The 18,223-nt window shown below is 45.9% G+C and overlaps 1 protein-coding gene across 1 annotated transcript in view; it reads left to right on the top strand.

Annotated features, from left to right (window-relative positions):
• Nucleotides 1-583: 583 nt before the first annotated feature.
• Nucleotides 584-18,223, top strand: part of RRN3 (RRN3 homolog, RNA polymerase I transcription factor) — a gene marked incomplete at its 5' end in the record, with an annotated part of 29,933 nt that continues 12,293 nt past the window's right edge. The window contains 11 exons of the mRNA XM_038762808.1: nucleotides 584-624; nucleotides 5,921-6,008; nucleotides 6,334-6,390; nucleotides 7,544-7,633; nucleotides 7,727-7,856; nucleotides 9,313-9,372; nucleotides 11,609-11,672; nucleotides 12,849-12,918; nucleotides 13,751-13,849; nucleotides 16,488-16,580; nucleotides 17,090-17,228. Of these exons, the coding sequence (XP_038618736.1) occupies nucleotides 584-624; nucleotides 5,921-6,008; nucleotides 6,334-6,390; nucleotides 7,544-7,633; nucleotides 7,727-7,856; nucleotides 9,313-9,372; nucleotides 11,609-11,672; nucleotides 12,849-12,918; nucleotides 13,751-13,849; nucleotides 16,488-16,580; nucleotides 17,090-17,228 (931 nt within the window). The remainder of the gene's footprint in view (nucleotides 625-5,920; nucleotides 6,009-6,333; nucleotides 6,391-7,543; nucleotides 7,634-7,726; nucleotides 7,857-9,312; nucleotides 9,373-11,608; nucleotides 11,673-12,848; nucleotides 12,919-13,750; nucleotides 13,850-16,487; nucleotides 16,581-17,089; nucleotides 17,229-18,223) is intronic.

The raw sequence follows: 18,223 nt of genomic DNA, 5'->3' as shown, positions 1-18,223 counted from the left end.
GAGTGAATGAATGGTATAAGTGTGCGGAGGTCGGCCCTCCAGGGGGGGCCAGAGGAGGCGGAAGTGCCCGGGGGGAGGAATGAATGAATGAATGAATGAGTGAATGTGTGAATGAATGAATGAATGAATGAGTGAATGAGTGAATGTGTGAATGAATGAATGAGTGAATGAGTGAATGAATGGCATGAGCGTGCGGAGGTGGGCCCTCCGGGCCGACAGGGGGCGGCAGAGGAGGCGGAAGTGCCCGGGGGGCGGAATGAATGAATGAATGAATGAATGAGGGAATGAATGAATGAATGAATGAGTGAGTGAGTGAATGAATGAATGAATGAATGAGTGACTGGCATGATTGTGCGGAGGTGGGCCCTCCGGGCCGATAGGGGGCGGCAGAGGAGGCGGCAGTGCCCGCCCGGGGGGGGGGCGCTCTAGCTCCGCCGCGCGTCGCTGTCCGCGGGGCGGGGAGGCGGGACTTCCGGCGGCGGCGTCCCCGCTTCCGGCGGGCGGGAGGGCGGCCATGGCGGCTCCTGCGGTCCGCACGCGGCCCGGCCGAGGAGGAGGAGGAGGAGGAGGAGGCGGTGATGGCGGAGGCGGCGGCGCCGAGGCCCCGGGCCTCCCCACGGCAGGGTAAGGGGGATGGGGAGGGATGTGGGAGGGGCCGCCCTCAGGCACCACCGTCATCATCAGCATCCAATCAATCAATCAATCGTATTTATTGAGCGCTCACTATGTGCAGAGCACTGGACTAAGCGCTTGGGAAGTCCAAGCTGGCAACACATAGAGACGGTCCCTACCCAACAGCGGGCTCACAGTCTAGAAGCGCCCTGCACACGGTAAGCGCTCAATAAATACGATTGATTGATTGATAGAAGGGGGAGACAGACAACATTCATTCATTCAGTCGCATTTATTTATTTTCTTTAATTTTTGGTATTTGTTAAGCGCTTACTACGTGCAAAGCACTATTCTAAGCGCTGGGGTAGATACAAGGTGATCAGGTTGCCCCCCGTGAGGCTCACAGGCTTCATCCCCATTTTACAGATGGGGTGACTGAGGCCCAGAGTCCAGTCCAGTGCTCTGCACAGTAGGCGCTCAATAAATAGGATTGATGAATGAATATTGTCTGTCTCCCCCTTTTAGACTGTGAGCCCACTGTTGGGTAGGGACCATCCCTATATGTTGCCAATTTGTGCTTCCCAAGCGCTTAGTACAGTGCTCTGCACAGGAGGCGCTCAATCAATAGGATTGAATGAATGAATGTTGTCTGTCTCCCCCTTTCAGACTGTGAGCCCACTGTTGGGTAGGGACTGTCTCTATATGTTGCCAATTTGTGCTTCCCAAGCGCTTAGTACAGTGCTCTGCACACAGTAAGCGCTCAATAAATACGATTGATGATGATGAGGCTCACAGTCTTAATCCCCATTTTACAGATGGGGTAACCGAGGCCCAGAGAAGTGAAGTGACTCGCCCAAAGTCCCACAGCTGACAAGTGGCGGAGCCGGGATTTGAACCCATGACCTCTGACTCCAAAGCCCGGGCTCTTTCCACCGAGCCACGGTGCTTCTCTATTTATTGAGCGCCTACTGTGTGCAGAGCACTGGACTAAGCGCTTGGGAAAGACAAGTTGGCAACATGTAGAGACGGTCCCCACCCAACAGTGGGATCACAGTCTAGAAGGGGGAGGCAGACAACATTCATTCATTCAATCCTATTTATTGAGCGCCTACTGTGCAGAGCACTGGACTAAGCGCTTGGGAAGGACAATTCATTCGTCCAGTCGTATTTATTGAGCGCTTACTGTGTGCAGAGCACTGGACTAAGCGCTTGGGAAGTACAATTCATTCATCCAGTCGTATTTATTGAGCGTTTACTGTGTGCAGAGCACTGTGCTAAGCGCTTTGGAAGTACAAGTTGGCAACATACAGAGACCGTCCCTACCCAACAGTGGGATCACAGTTTAGAAGGGGGAGACAGGCAGCATTCATTCATTCAGTCGTATTTATTGAACGTTTACTGTGTGCGGAGCACTGTACTAAGCGCTTGGGAATTACAATTCGTTTATTCAGTCGTCTTTATTGAGCGCTTACTGTGTGCGGAGCACTGGATTAAGCACTTGGGAAGTACAATTCATTTATTCAATCGTCTTTATTGAGCGCTTACTGTGTGCGGAGCACTGGACTAAGCGCTTGGGAAGGACAAGTCGGCAACATCTAGAGACGGTCCCTCCCCAACAGTGGGCTCACAGCCTAGAAGGGGGAGACAGACAACATTCATTCATTCAGTTGTATTTATTGAGCGCCTACTGTGTGCAGAGCACTGGACTAAGCGCTTGGGAAGTCCAAGTCGGCTACATAAAGAGACGGTCCCTATCCAGCAGCGGGCTCACAGTCTAGAAGGGGGAGACAGGCAGCATTCATTCATTCAGTCATATTTATTGAGCGCTTACTGTGCGCGGAGCACTGTACTAAGTGCTTCGGAAGTACAATTCATTCATTCAATCGTCTTTATTGAGCGCTTACTGTGTGCAGAGCACTGGACTAAGTGCTTGGGAAGGACAAGTCGGCAACAGATGGAGACGGTCCCTGCCCAACAACGGGCTCACAGTCTAGATGGTACTTAAGCGCTTACTATGTGCCAAGCACTGTTTTAAGCGCTTACTATGTGCCAAGCACTGTTTTAAGCGCTTACTATGTGCCAAGCACTGTTGTAAGCGCGGGGGTAGATGCAAGCTAATCAGGTTGTCCCACGGGGGGCTCGCAGTCTTCATCTCCATTTTCCAGATGAGGGAATAGTACTGATGATGGGATTTGTTAAGCGCTCACTATGTGCCAAGCACCGTCCTAAGCGCTGGGGGAGATACGAGGTCAGCAGGGTGTCCCATGTGAGGCTCACAGTCATAATCCCCAACAATAATAATAATAATAATAATAATAATAATGATGATGATGATGGTATTTGTTAAGCGCTTACTATGTGCCAAGCCCTATTGTAAGCGCTGGGGTAGATACAAGGTCAGCAGGTTGTCCCACGTGAGTCTCGCAGGCGTAATCCCCATTGATAATAATAATAATAATAATAATAATGGTATTTGTTAAGCACTTACTATGTGCAAAGCACTGTTGTAAGCGCTGGGGTAGATACAAGGTCAGCAGGTTGTCCCATGTGAGGCTCGCAGTCGTAATCCCCATTGATAATAATAATAATAATAATAATAATAATAATAATGGTATTTGTTAAGCACTTACTATGTGCAAAGCACTGTTGTAAGCGCTGGGGTAGATACAAGGTCAGCAGGTTGTCCCAGGTGAGGCTCGCAGTCGTAATCCCCATTAATAATAATAATAGTAATAAGAATGATGGTATTTGTTAAGCACTTACTATGTGCCAAGCCCTGTTGTAAGTGCTGGGGTAGATACAAGGTCAGCAGGTTGTCCTATGTGAGGCTCGCAGGTGTAATCGCCATTAATAATGATAATAATAATAATAATAATAATAATAATAATAATAATAGTAGTATTAAGCGCTTACTATGTGCCAAGCCCTGTTTTAAGTGCTGGGGTAGATACAAGGTCAGCAGGTTGTCCCATGTGAGGCTCGCAGGCGTAATCCCCATTGATGATAATAATAATAATAATAATAATATTGATGGTGTTTGTTAAGCGCTTACTATGTGCCAAGCCCAGTTGTAAGTGCTGGGGTAGATACAAGGACAGCAGATTGTCCCATGTGAGGCTCGCAGTCATAATCCCCATTAATAACGATGGTATTTAAGCGCTTACTATGTGCCAAGCCCTGTTGTAAGCGCTGGAGTAGATATAGGGTCAGCAGGTTATCCCGTGTGAGGCTCACAGCTGTAATCCCCATTAATAATAATAGTAATAATAATAATAATGGTGGTATTTGTTAAGCGCTTAGTATGTGCAAAGCACCGTTCTAAGCCTGGGGTGGTTACAAAGTGATCAGGTTGTCCCACGGCGGGGGCTCACAGTTTTCATCCCCATTTTCCAGATGAGGGAACTGAGGCCCAGAGAAGTGAAGTGACCTGCCCAAAGTCACACAGCAGACAGTTGGCGGAGCCGGGATTCGAACCCATGACCTCTGACTCCAAAGCCCAGGCTCCTTCCACTGAGCCACGCTGCTTCTTTTCCCTCCTCAAATCCGCTACACAATTCCTCCCCCCCCCCCCCCCCCCCCCCCCCCACCACACCCCGGCCACTTGTCAGCTGTGTGACTTTGGGCAAGTCACTTCACTTCTCTGGGCCTCAGTTCCCTCCTCTGGAAAATGGGGATAAAAGCTGTGAGCCCCCAGTGGGAAAACCTAATCACCTTGTATCCTCCCCAGTGCTTAGAACAGTGCTTTACACATAGTAAGCGCTTAATAAATGCCATTATTATTATTATTATTATTAATAATAAAGCCATTTTGAAGGCACACCTCCTCCCCAGCGCTTAGCCCGGGAGCTGGTTGTGGGCAGGGATTGTCACTCTTTATTGCCATATTGTCCTCCCAAGCGCTTAGTACAGTGCTCTGCACGCAGTAAGCGCTCGATACATACGATTGAATTAAAGTGGATGATAAAAAAAGGGGGGCTTGGGGTGGACGCCCAGTTGGGAAGAGGGAAGGGGGGGCGGCAATGGGAGGTGGATGGGTTTGGTAATAATGATAATGGTGGCATTTGTTAAGCGCTTACTATGTGCAAAGCACTGGTCTAAGCGCTGGGGAGGTTACAAGGTGATCAGTTTGTCCCACGGGGGGCTCACAGTCTTCATCCCCCGTTTTACAGATGAGGTAACTGAGGCCCAGAGAAGTGACGTGACTTGCCCAAAGTCACCCAGCTGACAATTGGCGGAGCCGGGATTTGAACCCATGACCTCCGACTCCAAAGCCCGGGCTCTTTCCACTGAGCCACGCTGCTTCTCTGCTGCTTCGATGATTAAAAAAAGGGGGGGCCTGGGGTGGACGCCCAGGTGGGAAGAGGGAAGCGGGGGGCGATGGGAGGTGGGTGGGTTTGGTAATAATGATAATAATAATGATAATGGTGGCATTCGTTAAGCGCTTACTATGTGCAAAGCACTGTTCTAAGCGCTGGGGCGGTTACAAGGTGATCAGGTTGGTCTCACGTGGGGCTCCCAGTCTTCATCCCCATTTTACAGATGAGGGAACTGAGGCACAGAGAAGTTAAGTGACTTAGGCCACGCAGCAGACGTGGTGGAGCCGGGATTCGAACCCATGACCTCCGACTCCAAAGCCCGGGCTCTTCTTCCCACTGAGCCACGCTGCTGCTCGGTAGATCTGGAGTTGTGTCTCCCCTTCCTGCCCATCACCTATTCATTCGATCATATTTATTGAGCGCTTACTGTGCAGAGCACTGTACTAAGCGCTTGGGAGAGGACAGTGTAGCAGTATGACAATAAACAAGACACGTTCCCTGCCCACAGTAAGCCCATCGCTTTCCCAGCCCAATCCCTGCGATAGGGCTGCTTTTATCCTTATTATTATCGTTATTATTACTGTTTATTGAGCACCTACCGTGTGCAAAACACTGTACTAAGCGCTTGGGAGAGTACAGTATAATAGCAGACCCATCCCCTGCCCTCAACGAGCTCACAGTCTATCATCCGACAGACCCACCTAAATCGCATTTCAGAGGAATTGGTTGACAGTGTTGCTGTGGTTTTTTATTTCATTTTTTGAGGGCTTTCCTCTATTTCGAAAATGCTCTTTAAAATGATGTCGTTATGTCCTGCCTTTAAAACAGGCTTTGTTTGAATTTTTTTTTTACTTTGAAGCGTAACTTTATGAGGGGTGGAAGAAAATGCAGAACTCCGCAGTCATTTAATAACCCCCGTCGTTCATCACCTCGGTGCCTAATATTCTTGCTTTTTTTTTCTCTCTCTCTTTTGGGTTTCAAAAAACGCTCAGGTTGGAAAACGATTTCCTTAATTCTCCACCAAGAAAGACAGTCCGTTTTGGTGGGACCGTAACTGACATATTGCAGAAATACAAAAAGGTAAATCCTTTGTGGAATCTCTATTTGAGCCACTTTGTTAGAAATGAACAACTCTTTGGGCAGTTGGCATTTTGGCCGAATGTTCTGGCTAATGATATAAGGATAAAAATGTACTAAAATACACGATCTTTGGTTTGGTTATCCAACTTTTTCTCTTAATAGACAAGGTTCTGTTTAAAAACTACAGTATGTTCTACAGATGTTGCCCTTTTACCTTATTGAATCGAGTTTCAGGGGCTGGTAAAAGCCCAGAAGGATCCTGGTTATGTTCTTCCTTTATTAAGAAAGTAGAGCAAAAGTTGTTCTTTTTTTTTTTCTTTTTAAGGGCGATACAAAAGACTTTGAGCTGTTAAAGCATCAGTTATCAGATCCAGACATAAAGGTAAAGTGCTCAAAAAGAGAAACCTGTTTTACGTTTGATGTCTGTTTTTGGGTTTGGGGCAAATTATTTGACACTGATTGGAAAATGTGAAATGTATTTTAAGATGATTTAAAGTTTCATTCCTCCTCAACAAGTGCTTTGGAGTCAATTCTGGGCTGTGTGGGCCATCAGTCTGACCCCATAATTGCATATCTTGTATTCTTAGATAATTTAAAATTGCCACAGAGCCACACCGTGTCTTCTTCCGTGAAACCGTATGGCTTGGATGTACGCTCTGCGGGGTTTGGAAAAATACCCTGAAAGAGAAAATAACGTAGAGGGTCTCCTGGTTTGCTCTAACTTTTGTTCATCGGAGGTCTTGAGCGAAAACCATGTGCTCAAGTCAAATTTTGACACCGTTTCAACCTGTAAAGAGGCTGGGATGACCTCAGTTTTCACGTGAGGACAACCTTCGGTTTCCCTTCTGCAGGTTAAGGCTTGGAGAACTCCCAAGTAGGGGAAGCTAGTTGGAAGGTGAAGAGCTCCTAAAGCGATTTTTTCTTCAGGCTAGAAATAATCACAGGGCACTTAGGAGGCGGAGGAGAATGGGGCAAGATGTCATTTGGAAAGGTAGGCTCAGGGCAGATATGCATTCTGTCCAAGAGTTAAAATGATTCTGTTTAGCTTTCTTTTTTTCCCCATTTTTAAAGTTGGAAAACCAGAAGCCCTCTTCCTCGTTCGTAGTTTGAAACTCAGGTTCACAAAGTTAGTTGTAAATGATTCTGAATGGGAGACACGATCCCTGACGATTGTTTCATTCTTAACAAGTCCCACAGTAATAATAATATTTAGATTTTGAAAATCATTTCTAAAATTTACGGTGTTAAGCACTTATAATGCGTCGATTCTAAGTGCAGGGGCAGATACAAGTTAATTGGGTTGGACACATTCCCCGCCCCACCCGGCCTCCTAGTCTAAGCACAGTCGTTAAATCCCATTTTCCAGTTGAGGAAATGAGGCCCAGAGAAGTGACTTGCCCAAGGTCACTCAGCAGGCAGGTGGCAGAGCCAGGAATAGAACCCAGGTCCTGGGAATCCCAGGTCTGTGCTCTTAACACGAGACCACGCTGCTGTAATTAAACGACTGAAAGTCCTTTTCATTGATTTCATTGAAGGATGCCCAGATCATTAACTGGCTGCTCGAATTCCGCACCTCGGTCATATACTTGACAAAAGATTTTGAACATCTGGTCAGCATTTTATTGGTAAGCCTCACAAGTATTCACGCCAGCGATTACTTGCTTTATTCTGATTTGTGTGGGCCGACTGACGTAACCGTTTCTACGTATTTTCTTCAGAAATTACCGTGGTTAACCAGAAGTCAAGAAGTGGTAGAGGAATATTTGTCTTTTCTCAGTAACCTCGTGTCGGCACAGACCGTCTTCCTGCGATCATGCCTCAGCATGATCGTGTCCCATTTTGTACCTCGTGAGTGATTGCCTTTTCTTTAATTTCCGTTGGACTTTTGTTCTGCTGATAGATAAGCGCTGTCCTTTTCAGGTGGATATTATCGACGGTTTCTGACCATCCGGTCGTCATGAGGTTTCAACACGTGTGTCAGGAACGCTGACACAAGGGGAAAAAAACCCCACCAGACCCAGGATTAGAAAGCTGAATCTCGGAGCCGAGGGCGTCAAGCAGTAGTCACCGTCGTCACCTGCCAAACCCGAGGAAAAGGGCTGGTGGGATGCGCCTTACCTGTTAAATATATCGATCCGAAGGGCTTGTTTGATTACAGCGGTTTCGCCGGACGGTTGCCAGGCGGTCCGGCAGTTTGGCGGCCACTTTTCAAGCCACTGGTGACGTAAATGTGGCTCGGCGAGCCCCGGAGAGGAAGTTTTGTCTGAGATCTCTACACCGAAGAGCAGGCACATCTTTCCTCTCCTCTCCAAACCACTGGCCGAGGGGTCTAGAGGTCCAAGCCCCCCTTACCTGGCTGTTCGTTGCTCCATCCCTCCTTCCTCCTCTGCCTAAAGCAGAGACACTCACTGCCTACAACGAGCTCCGTCTTTGGAAAGCCGCCTGGCCGGTGGAAGGGCACAGACGCGGAGTCAGAGAACCGGACTCTGATGCCAGCTCGGCCACGAGTCTGCCGTGAGATCTTGGAGAAGTCACTTAATTTATCCGTGTCTGTCTTCCCTCTGAGGTTGTAAGCCCCGTGCGTCTGATGTATATCCCATTACCCACCGCTTCACGCTTCAGTGATTTTATTATTATGCCTCAGAAGAGTGAAATAGGCTCAACACTGATCAGGAATCCCGAGGAGAGGGCAACGGGGTGGCACCTTCATAAACCAGACTTTGGGGATTGAAGAGGAAACACTGAATTGTGACAGTGTGAATCTTGCTCCAAATTTTAGGAAAGTCACCGCCTCACTTGAAGCAGTGAAGAATTTAGTTGTGCTCCAGACAGCCCCTCCTAATTGGAGAATAATCATTTATTTTCATTTGGGTAATTGAGTAAAATGCATGTTTTGTCCATTTTCCTAACTTGTTTAACCTTTAATACCCTCTGAAAGGAATACATTACTGTTTTTTTCTTAAAGAACTCTTCTCTTGCATTCTCCCTCTTCTAGACTGTGAGCCCGTTGTTGGGTAGGGACCGTCTCTATATGTTGTCAACTTGTACTTCCCAAGCGCTTAGTACAGCGCTCTGCACACAGTAAGCGCTCAATAAATATGATTGAATGAACGAATGAATCCTACAGAAAGTGGTATTCAAAATGAGCTAAAAGTTGGTTTTCTTCTAGTTTTTTTACATCATTGTAGCTTTTAATGTCAGCAGAGTCTATTTTTTCCCCTTTTGAATTTATTAGCATTTAACAGTAATCAATTTACAACTCTTGAGAATAAAAAACTTAACTTTGGTTGTTTTCCCCCACTAGCCCGAATAATTATTAAGGAAGGTGATGTGGATATTTCAGATTCTGATGATGAAGATGAAAGTAAGTACTGATCTGTGATTTGTGGATTAGTGGCAAGTGCTTTTCTAAAGCTTATTAAATTGGAATTCTTTCATATGCTTTGGATATTACACTGATATTCCCTTTTTTTCCCCCCTAAAACCTCTGTAGAGGAAATATCAGGATATGTGAGAAGAGGTCATGGATTCTAATCCTGGCTCCACCACTTGTCTGATATGTGACCTTGCCTCAGTTACCTCATCTGTAAAATGGGGATTGAGACTGTGAGCCCGATGAGGGACAGGAACGTTGTCCAACCTGATTGCCCCGTATCTACCTGAGAGCTTAGAGCGGTGCTTGGCACATAATAAGCGTTTAACAAATACTAATATTATTATTATTATTATTACATGCATTAATAGGTGTTTTACCAATTTTGGGGTGCCTCAACTCCTTGCATGTAGAGGAAATATAATATGGTATATTATTACATGCATTAATAGGTGTTTTACCAATTTGGGGGTGCCTCAACTCCTTGCATGTAGAGGAAATATAATGTGGTATTCCAAGGTCATGAAAAGATTGTCATTCAAACTATATTTAGTCCTTCTGTTAGGAGACTTTATTTGATAAAACTTCATTAAGATAATATTGGTTCATTTCTACAGTATAGGTACAGAATTGGAAGCAGTTGCTACTCCCTGACTAAATTAAATGATATTTTAATTAAAGAACCACAAGCTAAACCTGGCGCAATTTAAAATTTGGTGTTTCCAGCCCTAAATTATATGGGACCAGCGGACTAGCCATTAGTTCCACTTTAGAGAAGCAGCATGGACTAGTGGAAAGAGCCCGGTCCTGAGAGTCAGAAGACCTGAGTTCTAATCCCGGGCCCGCCACTCGTATGCCGTGTGACCTTGGGCAAGTCCCTTCACTTCTGTGTGCTTCAGTTACCTCATCTGTAAAGTGGGGATCAAGACTGCAAGCCCAACATGGGGCATGGACTGTGTCCAACCCGATGAGCTTGTATCTCCCCCAGTGCTTGGCACATAGTAAGCACTTAACAAATGCCATTTGATTGAATGCCTTAAAGCCGACGGTAAGGTAGAGGTGGATGGGCAACCGCAATGAAGAGCAGCGTGGCTAAGTGGAAAGAGCCCGGGCTTTGGAGTCAGAGGTCATGGGTTCGAATCCCGGCTCCGCCACTTGTCAGCTGTGTGACGTTGGGCAAGTCACTTCACTTCTCTGTGCCTCAGTTCCCTCATCTGTAACATGAAGACTGTGAGCCCCACGTGGGACAACCTCATTACCTTGTATCCCCCGCAGCGCTTAGGACAGTGCTTGGCTCATAGTAAGCGCTTAATAAATGCCATTTTAAAAAAACCCAAAAAACCGCTGGAGGTTCTTGAAGAGTGGGGAGATACGGACTGAACGTTTTGGGTAGAAAAATGATCCGGGCAGCAGAGTGAAATATGGGCCGGAGAGGGGAGAGACGGGAGGCGGGGAGGACACCAAGGAGGCTGATGCCATAGTCAAGGCCGCATCAGCCGCGCCACTCCTGCCTCAGCCTCCGACCCCAGCCCTGCTCTCTGCCCACAAGTCGAGCCCACTCTTCCCTTCCCCTCTGACCGGTGGTGTTGTGCCCAGCACAGCAGCACCCCCCCTTCCCTCCCAACCAATTCCCACTAGACACCCCACCTCCCCTCCTAGTCCCGCCGGGGCCGCGGAGACAGGGACCGACCAGGGGTGGGATTGGGGTACACTGCCAGCGCCAACACACTGCCGCCTCGTCCCTCCCCTTTCCCTCTCCCTCGCTGGCTGGGGCAGGGAGGCGAGGTGGGTGGCACTTCCAAAAAAATAAGACTGGAGCACGGGAGAGGGGAGGCGTGGAAGCAGGGAGCTGAATTCAAGGCACAGGGAGACAGAAAATTCCCAAATGGGAGGGAGGTGTAATCTCTACGTACCTGTAGGACCCGGTGGTCATGTTGGGACAATTCTGGAACAGAATTTAACAAACTGCACATCAGAGTATGAAACCCCCACCACGATTCAGCTGCTCATAATACGTGCATGTTTTTGAGTTGTACAAAGTGTGGCTGTATCATCGGGAATGCCTAGATGTTGCAGATGACTGGTAGCTCTTCCTAGTATTTGTTAGTGCAATCTTGTTTCCCAAGTGATTCTTTCCAACTAACGACTTGTCCAGTTCGGGGTCTTTGAATACGTGGTTTTTCCTTCGATCTTCCGTTCTCGTCCTGACCTGGTTTTCTTTCTGCAGATCTCCCTGCCAATTTCGACACATGTCACAGGGCCTTGCAAATCATCGCAGGATATGTTCCTTCGTGAGTACAAATGAGTCAATCAGTGGTATTGATTGAGCGCTTACTTTTGTGCAGAGCACTATATTAAGCCCTTGGGAGAATACAAAACAACAGAGTTGGGAGACCCGTTTACTGCCCACAAGGAGCTTTAACTTCCCTTTATCTACCTTTCCATTTTGACAAAGCACACCTTGTCTTTCAAGAAAACCTTTATTTCTTCAAAAGTGTGCTGAATCAGGTAGTCTCGCAAATAGCCCTTCGTACACCTGTCGTTTCCCGCAAGTCTCCTGTATTATCTGAAAAGCTTGCTGTGTCAGCAGATGTTTCAATGGGCAATAGAGAGTCTGGGGGAAGATGCTTTGAAAGCAGTCGAAATAATTCACACCGGGTGAAATTTTAGGTTGTAGAAGATGAAAATGCCTCTAAACCTTGTTTTACCTCAAGTTTGAGCCTTTTTAAGGCTCACCTATTGTACTTCACCTTCAGCGATCATTAGTATCTGCTATTTTCCCCCATTTAAAATCAGTTTCTAGTGAACAGTGAATCTTAAATACTTGCTTTAACCAATTTTCGGTCACCTTCTGCCAAACTGAGTAGTGAATGCACAGTACAACAGAAGTGATTATCTACTTGCCCGGTAGAAATGGGATTTGTGGGTTAATATTGTCAAAGGCACCTTATCTACTGTTATTACTCTTAGAATATATGAAATTTCTGTGAAACTTTTCGGGAGTGTCTCTCTATGCCTAAATCAAAACCCAGCAGTATGAGACAGACAGGATTAAAATGTTTTAGAACACATAACTATCCTTACTTAAATGGGGTACTTGAACTATAGACACAGACTGCTTTTAACATTTTGAAATTTTTTTTAATGATGGAAAATCATAGTGTATTGTAATGAAAAGCTTTAGAGCTGTTAGGTTATGTTGTAAATTGAAGCGTATAGTTGTGCTCACTGGAGGAAATCTTAGTGATCTTAAAATCCAGAAAGATTGTCTGTTTGGCCCATCAATTTATAAACCTTTCTGATCGGCTATTGCCAAATATCTCTTAAGAAATTTAAGACCTTCCTCTTTAAGGCCAATAAAGTCCATGTGCATTTTTGTGCTCTTTGAGAAATAGAAAAGATTGGCCTGGAATGATGTATTCTTTTTGTCATTTGGGCTGAAAACTAACTGTGTTCTCTGTTATTAGGACCCCGTGGTTTCTAATGCAGATAATTGTGGAAAAATTTCCATTTATCAGCAAGTCAGAGAGAACTTTGGTAAGAGATCTTCCCGAGGGAAAATGGTGGGGAAATCCTGTTTGAATAAAAAGCCGTATGTTCTGTGGTTCAAATTTTGGTTTAATCATCCACCCCCAGTTTCCTTTTAAAATCAATCAGTGGTATTTATTGAGCGCTTACTGTGTGCAGGGCACTGTTCTAAGCGCTTGGGAGAGTACAACACAGAAATATAACAGACGCATTCCCTGCCTGCAGCGAGCTTGCAGTCTAGAGGAGCGTATTTTATGACTGGCCTGATAATTTCCCTTAGCTCTTTTAACCACTGCATTTTCCTAACAAACTGGTTGGCTTACAAAAATTATCCTTTGAAGTTGTTGTCGTGTGTCATTCTTGCTGTTGAGGGTGACCAATCTTAAGTGTTACAAATATTAGATTTCAGTCTTGTGGGTAATCATGATAATTATCCAACCATAACTACCGAGCCCAAATGCAGCAGGTATTTCCATCTACATCGGGATTGTGTGGTCATTGACAACAAGGCCCTCCTTCCCACCGAGTGAAACTTTGAAGGTTAATCAGGGTAATGAGCAAACGTCCCATCGGGGCGGATATATAGAGAAACGATACCAAACAGGCCAAAAAGAACGCTTCTGGGCAAAGAGCTTCCGACCGGTGAACTAAGCCAACGTTTGTTGAGCCCCGATTCCTGACCCGAATTACTTCCCTAATTCCCGATCCCTGAATTACTTCCCTAATTCCAGTTTTTCGTCGCTTCTAAAATTCTGGAAGCTAGTTGGTAATTTCATCAGCTACCACGTACTGGTAAAATACAGGTTGTCTGACCAGGGCGTATGCTGCTGTTGTTTTGTAGGAATGCTACGTCCACAACCTGCTAAGAATTAGTGTGTACTTTCCATCACTGAGACATGAAATCCTGGAACTCATTGTTGAAAAGCTCCTCAAGATGGATGTACGTATTGACCTCTCCATGATTTTTTGATGATTAGGTGAGGGTAATGTTATGATGATCCAGATTTCCTGGGCGTGGTACGTGTGGGCGTGACAGGATGGTATCAGCAACTGTCTGGAGCGTTTTTTCCCCTCCAGCGGTGTGAAGCTAGCACCGAGTGAATTCAGAGTTATTTCTGAAATCATCATAATTTTCCAGCGTGCATTCTGAGCGCACTGCTGTTGCTTTAGTGCGGTTAAGGTTAAAGCCCTCAGCTTTCAAATGCCTAGATCTCCTCTTCCTAGCCCTGTCAGAATGGGATGTTACCAGTGGAGGTTGTAGGGGACTAAAAAGAAGTGGCATTGAGGGCCTTCCAGGAATTTCCACACCCCGGTGTAGTATTTTTGTATGTTACAGAGGGGTGAGGGTCTCTTAAAAGTAAAAAGGATTTTGAGAAATCCCAGTGTTTTGGGTATTTTTAATTACTTAAAACCATGTGACGCACAGCATCTTTTCTAACACGTGCCAAAACCATAAAGCAAATGGCAAATAAATGAAAATCATAACGGGCAGCCCTCTGCCGTTAGTAATAATAACGATGGTATTCGTTAAGCGCTTACTATGTGTCAAACGTTGTTCTAAGCAGTAGGGTAGATACAAGCTAACCATATTGGACACAGTCCCTGTCCCAAGTGTCTCAATCCCCATTTTCCAGATGAGGTAACTGAGGCCCAGAGAAGTGAAGTGACTTGCCCAAGGTCACATTCATTCATTCATTCATTCATTCATTCATTCATTCAGTCGTATTTATTGAGCGCTTACTGTGTGCAGAGCACTGTACTGAGCGCTTGGGAAGTACAAGTTACACAGCAGATGAGCCGCAGAGCTGGGATTAAAACCTAGGTCCTTCTGATTCCCAGGCCCGTGCTCTATCCACTAATAATAATGATGGCATTTATTAAGCGCTTACCATGTGCAAAGCACTGTTCTAAACACCGGGGAAGTTACAAGGTTATAAGCAGCCCTGGATGGTGCTGCTTCCCATTAGAACCCACCTTTCCAAACCCAGTAAAATCCGACTGCTCAGGACGCTGTTAAAAGTACCTGCCTTCCTCATCCAGGAAAAAGAGGTGATGTGCGGCCTCCTCTTCCTTCCCCTTCCTCGATTTCCTTTATTTTCTCACCGTTTTTCCTCATCAGCTTTTATGAGTGTTTGTGTTTGCAACACAGCCCTCCCCGACTGGCTCCGTACCCCGGTTTTGTAGCCCGCCCGCCCGATTTCATCCGGGGTGAGCCTCAGTTTGCCCGTGTGGGTTGATCGGGACGGGGGAGAGGAGGGATCGGCCCGTCTCCCGGAGCCCACCTCAAGCCGGCAGCCGGATAGAAGGAGGGGGCCAGGGTTAGGGAGGAGAGGAGCTAGGAGAGAATCTCAGTCTCTCACTTGAGCTAGACAGCCCCAGAAGCCCAGAGCCCGCTCTTTCCGAGGGCAGAGGGGTCTGTGGTTTCAGGGCGGGCCGTGTGGTGACGGGGAGAGGAGGGCAGAGGGGGGGATTTCTGACCCTCACCGTTTTCCAGCGTTGCGAACGTTGCCCGATCTCCACTGCTGCTGGCAGGACGTTGCAGCCTGAAATCATTCTTCCTCATGTGCTAGCTAATTTCATCGCTTCCCTCAGTTCCCCTGGCTGATTTATTCATTGTCGTATTTATGGAGCGCTTCCTGTGTGCAGAGCACTGGACTAAGCACTCGGGAAGTTCACGTCGGCAACAGATAGAGACGGTCCCTACCCAACAGCGGGCTCACAGTGTAGAAGGGGGAGACGGACAAGGAAACATGTAGACAGAACAGATAGGATTAAGGTGATATGCAGATTACACTGTGGCTTCAGATCTCATAAGGACGTACTTCCAGTTGGGCCCGTAGAAGTCTCTCAGGCACAGAATACTTAATCCCTTGTAAATTAAGGAGGAGCAGCATGGCGTAGTGGCTAGAAGTCATGGGTCATGGGTTCTAATTCCGCCCCCAACACTTTTCTGCTGTGTGATCTGGAGCAAGTCACCTTTTTGTGCCTCACTTACCTCATCTGTAAAATGGGGATTGAGACTATGAGCCCCACACGGGGCCAATCCGTGTTGCCGGCATCCCACCCCCAGCGCTTAGTGCGGTGCCTGGTACATAGCGCTTAACAAATACCATTAGTATTATTACTATTATTATTAAAACCTCTTTTGAGTACTTGCTAATAGATATGTTTATAGTATGTGAAGATAGGGTATTCACGTGGTAGGAAATTAATTTGGAGAACTACTTTTCATATTTAATTGGCACCCCAATAACTGTTACCCTGTTGTCTTTAAAGCCAAAAAATATAGCTCTTTTGCACTCTATCTTGTAACATATTACTCAATATATAATCTGAATTGTATCGGAGGCTTAAGTGCAAACTGATGGTACTGATGAATCTGTAGATTTGCAATGTATATTATGCACTATGAATGCTAGAACGTGCATCAAACTGAATTTTGAAATTACGTCTCTTATCTTGAGACCTGGTCCGGTAAATCTGACACTGTGTATATTCAGCTAATGGCCCAGCTTCCCTACACAGTTGGGTAGCTTTTTAAACTTTCTTTTATTCCATTTCCCTGCATTATAATTCAGGTGGGAGCATCACGCCAAGATATTGAGGATGCTGAGGAAACAGCCGCTCAGACCGATTATGCGACCGATGCCAGAGAAGGATTATTTGAAATGGTCAGGTTCTTTTTATTATTACAACAAACACATTTTAGATATTGAAAGAAGTGTTTCGATTTCACTGTGTTTTCCTTCTCAAGATTATATGCAGATATGTGAGAAATGGGTTAATTTGCCTGTCGGTAAAGCAACTGGCAACATTTGCATGACACCGTACTGCCTCTAAAAATCATGGTATAGGGATAGTTTCAATCATGTTGGCTGGTCCTTATAGCTGTGTTGAATCCGGGCTCTAAATTTTTTTGCAAAGAAATACGTTTGATTATGTATTTACTACAGCCTTGGAAGTGGCCATGATCAGAAGCAATTAATGGGGATCGTTAACAATGAATGTCAATAATATTTTCACATTCTGGGGTACACGTAGGTTGGGTATCCCTAAGGGAAGGGTGAATGGTTAAAGGTAAAGGGGCTGTTTTGGCCTAATGCTTTTTTGTGCTTTACTGCAAAATTGCTGTTTTTGCGGGGGTATCATGAAGAATCTCAACTTGCCTGCCTTTTAATAGGATGAAGACGAGGAAACTAACGGTGACGAAAAGGGTACCGGTTTCAGGAGCGATCAGATGGCCCATCCGGTAGCGGAGCGCCTAGACATTCTGCTCTCTGTTCTCTTTTCGTACATAAAAGACGTCTGCTACGTAAACGGTAATTGTGGTAGCTTTCACCGAGGGTAAAGTACGTTTGAAGCGGAATGCGACGTATTCACACCTTGAATATGCTTCCTGTATTGATGGATTTGCCAAGAACCAAGTTGAATGCGTAGATATACTGAGTTCTGTGTTTACCGAGTGGTAAGAATGAACAGTACTGTCTGAGCATGCGGGTTGCAGGCAAGGTTGAGTTGCATGTGTGGGTTTTATTTTTGGCCTGGAAAAAATGAATATTTCAGGTTATATGCAAGCTAAGGGTATTAGTCATGTCTGTTCTAATTAATTAATACTCTTCCAGGTAACCCATGTACTTGGAAGAAACACCGTGGCCTAGTGGACAGAGCACGGGTCTGGGAGTTGGAGGACCTGGTTTCTAATCCCGGCTCTGCTTAGTGACCTCCGCTGTAGTTCTCTCACCTATAAAACGGGGATTAAGTCCTCCTCTCTGCCATTTAGACTATGAGCCCTATGTGGGACAGGGACTATGTCCAACCAGATTATCTTTAGCTCCCCCAGGATTTAACAGGGTGGTTGGCACATAATAATAATAATAATAATGGCATTTATTAAGCGCTTACTATGTGCAAAGCACTGTTCTAAGCCCTGGGGGGGGGTTACAAGGTGATCAGGTTGTCCCCCAGTGGCGCTCAGTCTTAATCCCCCATTTTACAGATGAGGGAACTGAGGCACAGAGAAGTTGTGACTTGCCCAGAGTCACAGAGCTGACAATTGGCAGAGCCGGGATTTGAACCCATGACCTCTGACTCCAAAGCCCGGGCTCTTTCCACTGAGCCATGCTGCTTCTCCTGATGATGCTTCTCCTCGTGATGCTTTGCACATAGTAAGTGCTTAATAAATGCCATTATTATTATTAACAAGTACCACAAAAAGTTCAAACTGAAAAGGATATTTTCATATTGAAGAGTTATTTTTTTAAAAAAAAATTTTGGGGCTATCATGTAAATACCTTTGTGACTGAGAAAATCTATT

This window comes from Tachyglossus aculeatus, chromosome 21 (genome assembly GCF_015852505.1).
Source record: "Tachyglossus aculeatus isolate mTacAcu1 chromosome 21, mTacAcu1.pri, whole genome shotgun sequence".
Taxonomy (NCBI): domain Eukaryota; kingdom Metazoa; phylum Chordata; class Mammalia; order Monotremata; family Tachyglossidae; genus Tachyglossus; species Tachyglossus aculeatus.
The sequence above is the reverse complement of the archived record's forward strand: the minus strand, read 5'-3'. Positions and strand labels throughout refer to the sequence as shown.